The sequence below is a fragment of the Chiloscyllium punctatum genome, chromosome 34 (assembly GCF_047496795.1).
Source record: "Chiloscyllium punctatum isolate Juve2018m chromosome 34, sChiPun1.3, whole genome shotgun sequence".
NCBI lineage: Eukaryota > Metazoa > Chordata > Chondrichthyes > Orectolobiformes > Hemiscylliidae > Chiloscyllium > Chiloscyllium punctatum.
In genome coordinates, this window is record NC_092772.1 from 47421474 (window position 1) to 47435977 (window position 14504).

The window sequence follows — 14504 nt, forward strand, 5'->3', positions numbered from 1 at the left end:
AGCGGGTCAGTGCTGAGGGAGTGCTGCAGTGTCAGAGGGTCAGTGCTGAGGGAGTGGGCACTGTCGGAGGGTCAGTGCTGAGGGAATGCCGAACTGTCAGAGGATCAGTGCTGAGGGAGTGCCACACTGTCAGAGGGTCAGTGCTGAGGGAGTGGGCACTGTCGGAGGGTCAGTGCTGAGGGAGTGGGCACTGTCGGAGAGTCAGTGCTGAGGGACTGGGCACTGTCAGAGGGTCAGTGCTGAGGGAGTGCTGCACTGTCGGAGGGTCAGTGCTGAGGGAGTGGGCACTGTCGGAGGGTCAGTGCTGAGGGAGTGGGCACTGTCGGAGGGTTAGTGCTGAGGGAGTGGGTACTGTCGGAGGGTCAGTGCTGAGGGAGTGGACACTGTCGAAGGGTCAGTCCTGAGGGAGTGGGCACTGTTGAATGGTCAGTGCTGACGAAGTGCCACACTGTCGGACGGTCAGTGCTGAGGGAGTGGGCACTGTGGGAGGGTCAGTGCTAAGAGAGTGGGCACTGTGGGAGGGTCAGTGCTAAGAGAGTGGGTACTGTCGGAGGGTCAGTGCTGAGGGAGTGGGCACTGTTGGAGGGTCAGTGCTGAGGGAGTACTGCACTGTGGGAGGGTCAGTGCTGAGGGAGTGGGCACTGTCGGAGGGTCAGTGCTGACGGAGTGGGCACTGTCGGAGGGTCAGTGCTGAGGGAGTGGGCACTGTCGGAGGGTCAGTGCTGAGGGAGTGGGCACTGTCGGAGGGTCAGTGCTGAGGGAGTGGGCACTGTCGGAGGGTCAGTGCTGAGGGAGAGCTGCAATGTCGGAGGGTCAGTGCTGAGGGAGTGCCACACTGTCGGAGAGTCAGTGCTGAGGGAGTGGGCACTGTCGGAGGGTTAGTGCTGAGGGAGTGGGCACTGTCGGAGGGTTAGTGCTGATGGAGTGGGCACTGTCGGAGGGTCAGTACTGAGGAAGTGTGCACTGTCGGAGGGTCAGTGCTGAGGGAGAGGACACTTTCGGAGGGTCAGTGCTGAGGGAATGTGCACTGTCAGCGGGTCAGTGCTGAGGGAGTGGGCACTGTCGGAGGGTCAGTGCTGATGGAGTGGGCACTGTCGGAGGGTCAGGACTGAGGGTGTGGACACCATCAGAGGGTCAGTGCTGAGGGAGTGGGCACTGTCGGAGGGTCAGTGCTGAGGGAGTGGGCACTGTCGGACGGTCAGTGCTGAGGGAGTAGGCACTGTCGGTGGGTCAGTGCTGAGGGAGTGGGCACTGTCAGCGGTTCAGTGCAGAGCGAGTGCTGCACTGTCAGAGGCTCAGTGCTGAGGGAGTGGGCACTGTCGGAGGGTCAGTGCTGAGGCAGTGGGCACTGTCGGAGGGTCAGTGCTGAAGGAGAGGACACTGTCAGTGGGTCAGTGCTGAGGGAGTGGGCACTGTTGGAGGGTCAGTGCTGAGGTAGTGGGCACTGTTGGAGGGTCAGTGCTGAGGGAGTGGGCACTCTCGGACGGTCAGTGCTGAGGGAGAGGGCACTGTTGGAGGGTCAGTGCTGAGGGAGTGGGCACTGTCGGAGGGTCAGTGCTGAGGGAGAGGACACTGTCGGTGGGTCAGTGCTGAGGGAGTGGGCACTGTCGGAGTGTCAGTGCTGAGGGAGTGGGCATTTTCGGAAGGTCAGTGCTGAGGGAGTGTGCACTGTCGGACGGTCAGTGCTGAGGGAGTGGGCACTGTCGGACGGTCAGTGCTGAGGGAGTGGGCACTGTCGGTGGGTCAGTGCTGAGGGAGTGGGCACTGTCAGCGGGTCAGTGCTGAGGGAGTGCTGCAGTGTCAGAGGGTCAGTGCTGAGGGAGTGGGCACTGTCGGAGGGTCAGTGCTGAGGGAATGCCGAACTGTCAGAGGATCAGTGCTGAGGGAGTGCCACACTGTCAGAGGGTCAGTGCTGAGGGAGTGGGCACTGTCGGAGGGTCAGTGCTGAGGGAGTGGGCACTGTCGGAGAGTCAGTGCTGAGGGACTGGGCACTGTCAGCGGGTCAGTGCTGAGGGAGTGGGCACTGTCGGAGGGTCAGTGCTGAGGGAGTGGGCACTGTCGGAGGGTTAGTGCTGAGGGAGTGGGTACTGTCGGAGGGTCAGTGCTGAGGGAGTGGACACTGTCGAAGGGTCAGTGCTGAGGGAGTGGGCACTGTTGAATGGTCAGTGCTGACGAAGTGCCGCACTGTTGGAGGGTCAGTGCTGAGGGAGTGGGCACAGTCGGAGGGTCAGTGCTGGGGGAGTGCCACACTGTCGGACGGTCAGTGCTGAGGGAGTGGGCACTGTCGGACGGTCAGTGCTCAGGGAGTGGACACTATCAGAGGCTCAGTGCTGAGGGAGTGGGCACTGTGGGAGGGTCAGTGCTAAGAGAGTGGGTACTGTCGGAGGGTCAGTGCTGAGGGAGTGGGCACTGTTGGAGGGTCAGTGCTGAGGGAGTGGGCACTGTCAGAGGGTTAGTGCTGAGGGAGTGGGTACTTGTTGGAGGGTCAGTGCTGAGGGAGTGGACACTATCAGAGGTTCAGTGCTGAGGGAGTGGGCACTGTCGGAGGGTCAGTGCTGAGGGATTGGGCACTGTGGGAGGGTCAGTGCTAAGAGAGTGGGTACTGTCGGAGGGTCAGTGCTGAGGGAGTGGGCACTGTTGGAGGGTCAGTGCTGAGGGAGTGGGCACTGTCAGAGGGTTAGTGCTGAGGGAGTGGGTACTGTCGGAGGGTCAGTGCTGAGGGAGTGGGCACTTGTTGGAGGGTCAGTGCTGAGGGAGTGGACACTATCAGAGGGTCAGTGCTGAGGGAGTGGGCACTGTCGGAGGGTCAGTGCTGAGGGATTGGGCACTGTCGGACGGTCAGTGCTCAGGGAGAGCTGCAATGTCGGAGGGTCAGTGCTGAGGGAGTGGGCACTATCGGAGAGTCAGTGCTGAGGGAGTGCCACACTGTCGGAGGGTCAGTGGTGAGGAAGGGGGCACTGTCGATGGGTCAGTGCTGAGGGACTGCCGCACTGTCGGAGGGTCAGTGCTGAGGGAGTGGGCACTGTTCGACAGTCAGTGCTGGGGGAATGGGCACTGTAGGAGAATCAGTGCTAAGGGAGTGCCACACTGTCGGAAGGTCAGTGCTGAGGGAGTGGGCACTGTCGGAGGGTCAGTGCTGAGGGAGTGCCACACTGTCGGAGGGTCAGTGCTGAGGGAGTGGGCACTTGTTGGAGGGTCAGTGCTGAGGGAGTGGACACTATCAGAGGGTCAGTGCTGAGGGAGTGGGCACTGTCGGAGGGTCAGTGCTGAGGGATTGGGCACTGTCGGACGGTCAGTGCTCAGGGAGAGCTGCAATGTCGGAGGGTCAGTGCTGAGGGAGTGGGCACTGTCGGAGGGTCAGTGCTAAGGGAGAGGGCACTATCGGAGAGTCAGTGCTGAGGGAGTGCCACACTGTCGGAGGGTCAGTGGTGAGGAAGGGGGCACTGTCGATGGGTCAGTGCTGAGGGACTGCCGCACTGTCGGAGGGTCAGTGCTGAGGGAGTGGGCACTGTTCGACGGTCAGTGCTGGGGGAATGGGCACTGTAGGAGAATCAGTGCTAAGGGAGTGCCACACTGTCGGAAGGTCAGTGCTGAGGGAGTGGGCACTGTCGGAGGGTCAGTGCTGAGGGAGTGCCACACTGTCGGAGGGTCAGTGCTGAGGGAGTGGGCACTGTCGGAGGGTCAGGACTGAGGGAGTGGGCACTGTCAGAGGGTCAGTGCTGAGGCAGAGCTGCAATGTCGGAGGGTCAGTGCTGAGGGAGTTGGCACCATCGGATGGTCAGTGCTGAGCGAGTGGGCGCTGTCGGAGGGTCAGTGCTGAGGGTGTGGGCACTGTCGTAGGGTTTGTGCTGAGGGAGTGCCACACTGTCAGAGGGTCAGTGCTGAGGGAGTGGGCATTGTCGGAGGGTCAGAGCTGAAGGAGTGGGCGCTGTCAGAGGGTCAGGAATGGAGGGAGTGGACACTATCGGGAGGGTCAGTGCTTGAGGAGTGGGTACTGTCGGAGGGTCAGTGCTGAGGGAGTGGGCACTGTCGGAGGGTCAGTGCTGAGGGAGTGGGGCACTGTTGGAGGGTCAGTGCTGAGGGAGTGGGCACTGTCGGAGGGTCGAGTGCTGAGGGAGTGGGCCCTGTCGGAGGGTCAGTGCTGAGGGAGTGGGTACTATCGGAGGGTCAGTGCTGAGGGAGTGGGTACTATCGGAGGGTCAGTGCTGAGGGAGTGGGCCCTGTCAGAGGGTCAGTGCTGAGGGAGTGGGCACTGTCGGAGGGTCAGTGCTGAGGGAGTGGGCACTGTCGGAGGGTCAGTGCTGAGGGAGTGGGCCCTGTCAGAGGGTCAGTGCTGAGGGAGTGGGTACTTTCGGAGGGTTCGCACGGTTGAATGAGGAATGACCCGATCGGTTTGTGCTGCAGGAATGTGAACAATGTGTGAAGGTGATTTCCGTTCCTTCTGGCTTCCTCCCATCGTCATCTTCCAGCTCACTCTGCTCAGTGAGTATCTCCAACGGTTCACCCAGAGAGTCTGTCTCATTGTCTACACACGTACAACACAGGGTTAGATACAGAGTAAAGCTCCCTCTACACTGTCCCCTCATCAAACACTCCCAGGGACAGGGACAGCATGGGGTTAGAGACAGAGTAAAGCTCCCTCTACACTGTCCCCTCATCAAACACTCCCAGGGACAGGGACAGCACGGGGTTAGAGACAGAGTAAAGCTCCCTCTACACTGTCCCCCATCAAACACTCCCAGGGACAGGGACAGCATGGAGTTAGATACAGAGTAAAGCTCCCTCTACACTGTCCCCCCATCAAACACTCCCAGGGACAGGGACAGCACGGGGTCAGATACAGAGTAAAGCTCCCTCTACACTGTCCCCCCATCAAACACTCCCAGGGACAGGGACAGCACGGGGTTAGATACAGAGTAAAGCTCCCTCTACACTGTCCCCCCCCTTCAAACACTCCCAGGGACAGGGACAGCACGGGGTTAGATACAGAGTAAAGCTTCCTCTACACTGTCCCCCATCAAACACTCCCAGGGACAGGGACAGGACGGGGTTAGATACAGAGTAAAGCTTCCTCTACACTGTCCCCCATCAAACACTCCCAGGGACAGGGACAGCACGGGGTTAGATACAGAGTAAAGCTCCCTCTACACTGTCCCCCATCAAACACTCCCAGGGACAGGGATAGGGACAGCATGGGGGTTAGATACAGAGTAAAGCTCTCTCTACACTGTCCCCCATCAAACACTCCCAGGGACAGGGACAGGGACAGCACGGGGTTAGATACAGAGTAAAGCTCCCTCTACACTGTCCCCCCATCAAACACTCCCAGGGACAGCACGGGGTTAGATACAGAGTAAAGCTCCCTCTACACTAACAGTCTGTGTTGTTCTGGTGCAGGTTTGGTGATGGGCTCAGTTCCTGTGATTGTTGCTGAGTTTGGCCATGATGTGACCATCCCCTGTACATTCCAACCAGACCATGACTCTCCCCTGCGTTACCTGGTCGTAACCTGGCAGCTTACCGCCTCTGCCCGCGTGATTCACAGTTACTACTACCAGACAGAGCAGCTCGCACAGCAGGATCCCATGTACGACAATCGGACCCAGCTCTTCGTGCAGGAGCTCGCACAGGGGAACGCCTCACTGCTGCTGAGGGCTGTGCGCCTGGAGGACCAGGCTGACTATCTGTGTTCCGTTAGCACCATGCTCCACCGCAGCTCTCACACTGTCAGCCTGCGTGTCGCAGGTAATAGCAACAACTCTCACCTTCATTCGTATAGCACCCTCTCCCCAGACCACAGCAACTTGGCACCCTGCTGCCAGCACACACGCACACCCTTCACAGGAGCCACTGTCCAGGCTGGCCTGGAGTGCAGGCTGCTCACACACACCCACACCCACTCACACTCACACCCACACCCACTCACACCCACTCACCCACTCACCCACCCCCACCCCCACCCCCACCCCCACCCCCACACTCACACCCACACCCACACCCACACCCACACCCACACCCACTCACCCACTCACCCACTCACCCACTCACCCACTCACCCACTCACACCCACTCACCCACCCCCACGCCCACGCCCACGCCCACGCCCACGCCCACACCCACACCCACACCCACACTCACACTCACACTCACACTCACACTCACACTCACACTCACACCCACACTCACACTCACACTCACACCCACACCCACACCCACACCCACTCACCCACTCACCCACCCCCACCCCCACCCCCACCCTCACACTCACACTCACACCCACACCCACACCCACACCCACACCCACACCCACACCCACACCCACTCACCCACTCACCCACTCACACCCACACGCCCACGCCCACGCCCACGCCCACGCCCACACCCACACCCACACTCACACTCACACTCACACTCACACCCACACCCACACCCACACCCCCACCCACACCCACTCACACCCACTCACCCACCCCCACCCCCCCACCCCCACCCGCTCACGCCCACGCCCACGCCCACGCCCACGCCCACGCCCACGCTCACACTCACACTCACACCCACACCCACACCCACACCCACACCCACACCCACTCACACCCACACCCACACCCACACCCACACCCACACCCACACCCACACACACTCACACTCACACTCACACCCACACCCACACCCACACTCACACCCACACCCACACCCACACCCACACTCACACTCACACCCACACCCACACCCACACCCACACCCACACCCACACCCACACCCACACCCACTCACACCCACACCCACACCCACACCCACACCCACACCCACACCCACACCCACACCCACACACACTCACACTCACACTCACACTCACACTCACACTCACACCCACACCCACACCCACACCCACACCCACACCCACACCCACACCCACACCCACTCACACCCACACCCACACCCACACCCACACCCACACCCACACCCACACCCACACCCACACCCACACTCACACTCACACTCACACTCACACTCACACCCACACCCACACCCACACCCACACCCACACCCACACCCACACCCACACCCACACTCACACCCACACCCACACCCACACCCACACCCACACCCACACCCACACCCACACTCACACTCACACCCACACTCACACCCACACCCACACCCACACCCACACCCACACTCACACTCACACCCACACTCACACCCACACTCACACTCACACCCACACCCACACCCACACCCACACCCACACTCACACTCACACTCACACCCACACCCACACCCACACTCACACTCACACTCACACTCACACTCACACTCACACTCACACCCACACCCACACTCACACTCACACTCACACCCACACCCACACCCACACCCACACCCACACCCACACCCACACCCACACTCACACTCACACTCACACTCACACTCACACCCACACCCACACCCACACCCACACCCACACTCACACCGACTCTCTTACACACACACTCTGACTCACACTCACTTATACACTTACACTCAATTACACTTACTCTCACATATTTATTTACACTCTTGCACACACTCATTTACACAATCATACTCTCTCACACTCTTGCACACACACACACAAACTTCGTCTCACACACTCTTTCACACAAACACGCATACTCACTCTCTCACACTCATTCTCACACTTAACCTCTCTCATACTCACACTCCAGCACACACATACACACACACACACTCAGGCACATACACTCACACTCAGACATTACCATAAAGACACTCAGAACAACTCACATAAACAGACACATACTCTCACATACAAGCCAGAGGGGCGTATTCCCTCACCCTCCTGCCTTGGGCCTTGTCGATGGTGGGACAGGCTTTGGGGGGAGTCAGGAGGGGAGTCACTCGCTGCAGGATTCCCAGCCTCTGACCTGCTCTTGGAGCCCCTGGGTTGATGTGGTGGGTCCTGGTGAGTTTCTGGTCGATGGTAACCCCCAGGATGTTGGGAGTTGGGGGGGGGGATTCAATGTGGGCTGCTTTGTCCCTGGGGAGGAGGGGGGAGGGAGGGGATGTTTGTGGGTGTGGGGCCGACTGTAGGAGGGTACTTTAAGAATCTGCTCTCTCTCTCTCTCTGTCTGCGTTGACCTCTCCAGCTCCGTACAGTGAACCGAAGGTGACCTTTGACCTGGGCAACTGCTCGGGCCCCGGGCTGGTCAACGTGTCCAGTTCAGGGGGGTATCCGAAACCGGAGGTGGGGTGGATCGCTGCGGGATGGAACAATGTGACCGAGGAGAGCAGGACGGCGTTCTGGACTGGCAGGAGGGGACTGTACTCCATAATTAGCAGCATTCCCATCCATCTGGGCCCTACCAGCAATTACACCTTCATCCTGGAGAACTCCCTCTTGGGGCAGCACATGGTCAGGACCCTGGCCATCGTGGGTGAGTCAGAGCGGGCAGGGCAGTGGGGGAATGTTCGCGATTCTCTCGAATGGGTTCCACTCTCCCACGGCCTGGGAAACTAGAACGGGAGACATTAGCACGTCCGTCCCGCGACGAGATCGAACATCCTCGATCAGAACAATTGGCGCGCTCAAGGGGGCACTGTTCTAGATTGGTCTGAGATCGACATGGTCAGAGAAGGGACCGGTCTAGATCAGCATGGTCAGGGAGGGGACAGTTCCAGGTCAGTTCTAGATCAGTCAGCTTAGAGAGGGGACTGTCCTGGATCAGCATGGTCAGAGATTCAAAGGTCCTAGATCAGCACACCCAGAGAGGGGACTGTTCTAGATCATTATGCTCGGTTTGGGGGCAGGGGCGGCTTTTCTAGATCAGTAAGCTCAGAGAGATATCAGTTCTAGATCAGTCAACTCAGAGAGGTGTCAGTTCTAGATCAGCATGTTCAGAGCGGGGATTGTTCTAGATTGACATGCTCAGAGAGGGGAAGGTTCTCGCTCAGAGAGGGGACTGTTCTAGATCAGCGAGTTCAAAGGTGGGGGTGGGGGGGGAGGAGAGCGTTTCCAGGTCGGTTCTAGATCAGTCAGCTCACAGAAGGCACGATTCTGGATCAGCATAGGCAAAGGGGACTAGTTCCAGATCAGCATGTTCAGAGAGGGGACGGTTCTAGATCAGCGCACTCAGACATGGGACTGTTCTAGATCAGTGGGTCCCGGGGTGGGGAGTGGGGGGTGGGGAGTGGGGGTGGGGAGTGGGTGTGGGGGTGGGGATGGGGAGGGGGATGGGGAGTGGGGGTGGGAGTGGGGAGTGGGGAGTGGGGGTGGGGAGTGGGGGTGGGGAGGGGGGTGGGGAGTGGGGGGTGGGGAGTGGGGGTGGGGAGTGGGGGGTGGGGAGTGGGGGTGGGGAGTGGGGGTGGGGAGTGGGGGTGGGGAGTGGGGGTGGGGAGTGGGGGTGGGGAGTGGGGGTGGGGGTGAAGGTTGTGGGGGTGGGGGTGGGGGTGGGGATGGGGATGGGGATGGGGATGGGGGTGGGGATGGGGGTGGGGATGGGGGTGGGGATGGGGGTGGGGATGGGGGTGGGGATGGGGGTGGGGATGGGGGTGGGGATGGGGGTGGGGATGGGGGGTGGGGATGGGGGTGGGGGTGGGGGTGGGGGTGGGGGTGGGGGTGGGGGTGGGGATGGGGGTGGGGATGGGGGTGGGGATGGGGATGGGGATGGGGATGGGGGTGGGGGTGGGGATGGGGGTGGGGATGGGGGTGGGGATGGGGGTGGGGATGGGGGTGGGGATGGGGGTGGGGATGGGGGTGGGGATGGGGGTGGGGAGTGGGGGTGGGGAGTGGGGGGTGGGGAGTGGGGGTGGGGAGTGGGGGTGGGGGTGGGGAGTGGGGGTGGGGAGTGGGGGTGGGGAGTGGGGGTGGGGAGTGGGGAGTGGGGAGTGGGGGTGGGGAGTGGGGAGTGGGGAGTGGGGAGTGGGGAGTGGGAGTGGGGAGTGGGGGTGGGGAGTGGGGGTGGGGAGTGGGGGTGGGGAGTGGGGGTGGGGAGTGGGGGGGAGTGGGGAGTGGGGGGTGGGGAGTGGGGAGTGGGGGTGGGGGTGGGGATGGGGAGTGGGGGGTGGGGATGGGGAGTGGGGGTGGGGATGGGGAGTGGGGGTGGGGAGTGGGGGTGGGGAGTGGGGGTGGGGAGTGGGGGTGGGGGGTGGGGGTGGGGGTGGGGAGTGGGGAGTGGGGTGTGGGGGTGGGGTGTGGGGGTGGGGTGTGGGGGTGGGGGTGTGGGGATGGGGAGTGGGGGTGGGGGTGGGGGTGGGGGTGGGGGTGGGGGTGGGGAGTGGGGTGTGGGGGTGGGGTGTGGGGGTGGGGTGTGGGGGTGGGGTGTGGGGGTGGGGGTGGGGGTGGGGGTGGGATGGGGAGTGGGGGTGGGGATGGGGAGTGGGGGTGGGGGGTGGGGAGTGGGGATGGGGAGTGGGGGTGGGGGTGGGGAGTGGGGGTGGGGAGTGGGGGTGGGGAGTGGGGGTGGGGAGTGGGGGTGGGGAGTGGGGGTGGGGAGTGGGGGTGGGGAGTGGGGGTGGGGGTGGGGGTGGGGAGTGGGGTGTGGGGGTGGGGTGTGGGGGTGGGGTGTGGGGGTGGGGTGTGGGGGTGGGGTGTGGGGGTGGGGTGTGGGGGTGGGGTGTGGGGGTGGGGTGTGGGGGTGGGGTGTGGGGGTGGGGTGTGGGGGTGGGGGTGGGGGTGGGGAGTGGGGGTGGGGAGTGGGGGTGGGGAGTGGGGGGTGGGGAGTGGGGGTGGGGAGTGGGGGTGGGGGTGGGGAGTGGGGGTGGGGAGTGGGGGTGGGGAGTGGGGGTGGGGGAGTGGGGGTGGGGAGTGGGGGTGGGGAGTGGGGGTGGGAGTGGGGGTGGGGGTGGGGGTGGGGGTGGGGGTGGGGGTGGGGGTGGGGATGGGGAGTGGGGGTGGGGATGGGGAGTGGGGGTGGGGTGTGGGGGTGGGGTGTGGGGGTGGGGTGTGGGGGTGGGGAGTGGGGTGTGGGGGTGGGGTGTGGGGGTGGGGTGTGGGGGTGGGGGTGGGGGTGGGGAGTGGGGTGTGTGGGTGGGGTGTGGGGTTGGGGTGTGGGGGTGGGGGGTGGGGGTGGGGGTGGGGGTGGGGGGTGGGGAGTGGGGGTGGGGGGTGGGGAGTGGGGGTGGGGAGTGGGGGTGGGGAGTGGGGGTGGGGAGTGGGGGTGGGGAGTGGGGGTGGGGAGTGGGGGTGGGGGTGGGGAGTGGGGGTGGGGGTGGGGGTGGGGGTGGGGGTGGGGGTGGGGGTGGGGTGTGGGGGTGGGGGTGGGGTGTGGGGGTGGGGGTGGGGGTGGGGAGTGGGGGGGTGGGGAGTGGGGGGTGGGGGGTGGGGAGTGGGGGGTGGGGGGTGGGGAGTGGGGGTGGGGAGTGGGGGTGGGGAGTGGGGGTGGGGAGTGGGGGGTGGGGGTGGGGGTGGGGTGTGGGGGTGGGGGTGGGGGTGGGGGTGGGGGTGGGGAGTGGGGGTGGGGGTGGGGGTGGGGGTGGGGGGTGGGGGGTGGGGGGTGGGGGTGGGGAGTGGGGGGTGGGGAGTGGGGGGTGGGGGGTGGGGAGTGGGGGTGGGGAGTGGGGGTGGGGAGTGGGGGGTGGGGAGTGGGGGTGGGGAGTGGGGGTGGGGAGTGGGGGTGGGGAGTGGGGGGTGGGGAGTGGGGAGTGGGGGTGGGGAGTGGGGGTGGGGAGTGGGGGTGGGGAGTGGGGGTGGGGGTGGGGGGGTGGGGGTGGGGGTGGGGGTGGGGGTGGGGGGTGGGGATGGGGAGTGGGGAGTGGGAGTGGGGGGTGGGGGGTGGGGAGTGGGGGTGGGGGTGGGGGTGGGGATGGGGAGTGGGAGTGGGGAGTGGGGGTGGGGAGTGGGGGGTGGGGAGTGGGGGGGTGGGGAGTGGGGGGTGGGGAGTGGGGGGTGGGGAGTGGGGGGGGGGAGTGGGGGGTGGGGAGTGGGGGGTGGGGAGTGGGAGTGGGGGTGGGGAGTGGGGGTGGGGGAGTGGGGGTGGGGAGTGGGGGTGGGGGAGTGGGGGCGGGGAGTGGGGGGGGGGGAGTGGGGGGGTGGGGAGTGGGGGGTGGGTGGGGGTGGGGAGTGGGGGGTGGGGAGTGGGGGTGGGGAGTGGGGGGGGGGTGGGGGGGTGGGGAGTCGGTGTCTACTATTCGGGAGCCTGATTCCACCCCCCATCATCTGGTGGTTTTTTTAAAAAATCCCCTGTTGTTGCAGGTTCCTGCCAGGGGGAGGCGATCTCACTTGGACACAGGCTGCACCTTTGCTATGGCCTGATCGTGGCTGTGCTAATGACCGTCTCTCTCTGCCTCGGGTACCTCCTCTTTCAGAGCCGCAGGGAATCCAGGAGGAATTGAACTCTCTGAGCGAGTCAGTACTCGGTGAGGGAACACAGTCTGCACCCTACCGGCCCCCCTCCCTTCCTCCTCTCCCCTCCCTTCATCCTCCTGTCCCTTAACTGTAACACAAGAGCCCAACGTAACGTTCCCTAAACACTCAGCAGCAATCAGAATGTACTGACTAACAGAAAACTAACCCCCCCCGCCTCTCCCTTTGGCTCCGAAGGGGAAACTGTCGAAGATAGTAGTGGTCAGGGACAGCCTTAACGCGAAAGAATATGTGATGAAGATTAATGGGAATCCCCAGCAGAGGATAATTAAAACAGCAACAAGGGAGCCGAAGATGAAATAGGAGAGTAAGCTTGCTAGAAATCTAAAAGAAGATTGCAAGAGTTTCTTTCAATATCCAAAAGGCAAAAGAGAGGGAGGGGCAGGAATCAGTTCAAAGCCCGAGGCTGAGATGTAGAAATGGGGATCAAAGAAATAGCAGAGGAACTGAATGGGTATTGTGTACCAGGGAAGATCCCAGCAGCTCACTGGATCCTCAAGAGAGTCGGTGAGGCAGAGTGTAGTGGCCATCACTCAGGAGAAGGTGCTGGGAAGCTGAGCGGTCTGAAGATGGATAAATTATCTGGTGTATGAGGGGCATGGATAGGGTAAATAGACAAGGTCTTTTCCCCCTGGGGGTGGGGGGAGTCCAGAACTAGAGGGGCATAGGTTTAGGGGTGAGAGGGGAAAGATATAAAAGGGACCTAAGGGGCAACTTTTTCACCCAGAGGGTGGTACGTGTATGGAATGAGCTGCCAGAGGATGTGGTGGAGGCTGGTACAATGACAGCATTTAAAAGGCATCTGGATGGGGACATGAATAGGAAGGGGTTTGGAGGGATATGGGCCGGGTGCTGGCAGGTGGGACTAGATTGGGTTAGGATGGACGAGTGGGACCAAAGGGTCTGTTTCCGTGCTGTACATCTCTCTGACTATAACTGTGTGGCTCAATGACTCTACGGCTGCAGAGGTGAGAGGGGAAATGGGACCCGAGTGCGTAGATGGACTGAATTTCCGGAGGATGGTGGCGGATGTGGGAACAGTTCCAACATTTAAACGATACGTGGAGAGGCACATGAACAGGAAGGCTTCCCGGGATCTCGGCCCTGATGCAGGTCAACGGGACCGGTTTAGTTTGGGAAACTTGGTCAGCATGGACAGATTGGGCTGAAGGGTCTGCTTCCGTGCTGTACCATTCTATGGCTCTACATTCTTTCAAGAGAGGGGGAAGAGTGAGGATGGTAGGTGCCGGAGCTCAGAGTCGGGAGCGTGTTGCTGGAAAAGCACAGCCGCTCAGGCAGCGTCCGAGAAGCAGGAGAATCAACGTTTCGGGCATCAGCCCTTCCCCCCCACTCCCCCCAACCCCCATTCCTGATGAAGAGCTTATGCCCAAAACGTTGACTCTCTTGCTCCTTGGATACTGCCTGACTGGCTGTGCCTTCCCAGCGCTATACATTTTGATTCTTTCAAGATAGAAATACCTAAACGAAAGGTCACATGTACAATTAACAAGAGTAGGCCATTCGGCCCTCTGAGTGTTCTGTCATTCAGTAAGATCATGGCTGGTTTGATTCATACAAATCTAAATCCCTTCCAAATATTTAATAATCCTTCATCCTCTGCTGATTGGTGGAGGGAATGCCAAAGACTCAACTTTCGGACAGAAAGCAGGAAGTTCCCTCACCTCTGGGCACCCCCTTATAGACCCCACAGTGACCCTAACCTCGGTGGTCAGGAAGTGCTTTGAAAGGCTGGTCATGGCATTAATCAGCTCCAGCCTCCCCACTACTCTTGACCCACTCCCATTTGCCTATCGGACCAACAGATCCATGTCAGATGCCTTATCACTTGCCCTTCACTCCTCCCTGGAACTTCTTGGCACCAAGAACAGCTCCGTAAGAATCCTACCCACTGATTACAGTTCAGCCTTCAGCACTATTATCCCCTCGAGACTGACTACCCAACTTAGTGATCTCAGACGAAGCCCCACTCTCTCTGCAACTGGATCCTCAGTTTCCTGACCCACACAATCAGTGAAGATTGGGCACAATATTTCACCCTCACTAACACTCAACACTGGAGCCCCCCCCCCAGGGGGGGGTGCGTACTCAGCCCCCTACTGTACTCACTGTATACCCATGG

At 61.8% G+C, this 14504-nt stretch overlaps 1 protein-coding gene across 5 annotated transcripts in view; it reads left to right on the forward strand.

The window, feature by feature from the left end:
* LOC140458817 (CD276 antigen-like) overlaps positions 1-14504 on the forward strand; it is a 118187-nt gene that overhangs the window by 65440 nt on the left and 38243 nt on the right. For all 5 annotated transcript variants that reach the window (XM_072553471.1, XM_072553472.1, XM_072553470.1 and 2 more), the window contains exons 2-5: positions 4405-4482; positions 5398-5745; positions 8151-8438; positions 12194-13010. In XM_072553471.1, the coding sequence (XP_072409572.1) occupies positions 4416-4482; positions 5398-5745; positions 8151-8438; positions 12194-12333 (843 nt within the window). In that variant the 5' untranslated portion in view covers positions 4405-4415 and the 3' untranslated portion in view covers positions 12334-13010. The remainder of the gene's footprint in view (positions 1-4404; positions 4483-5397; positions 5746-8150; positions 8439-12193; positions 13011-14504) is intronic.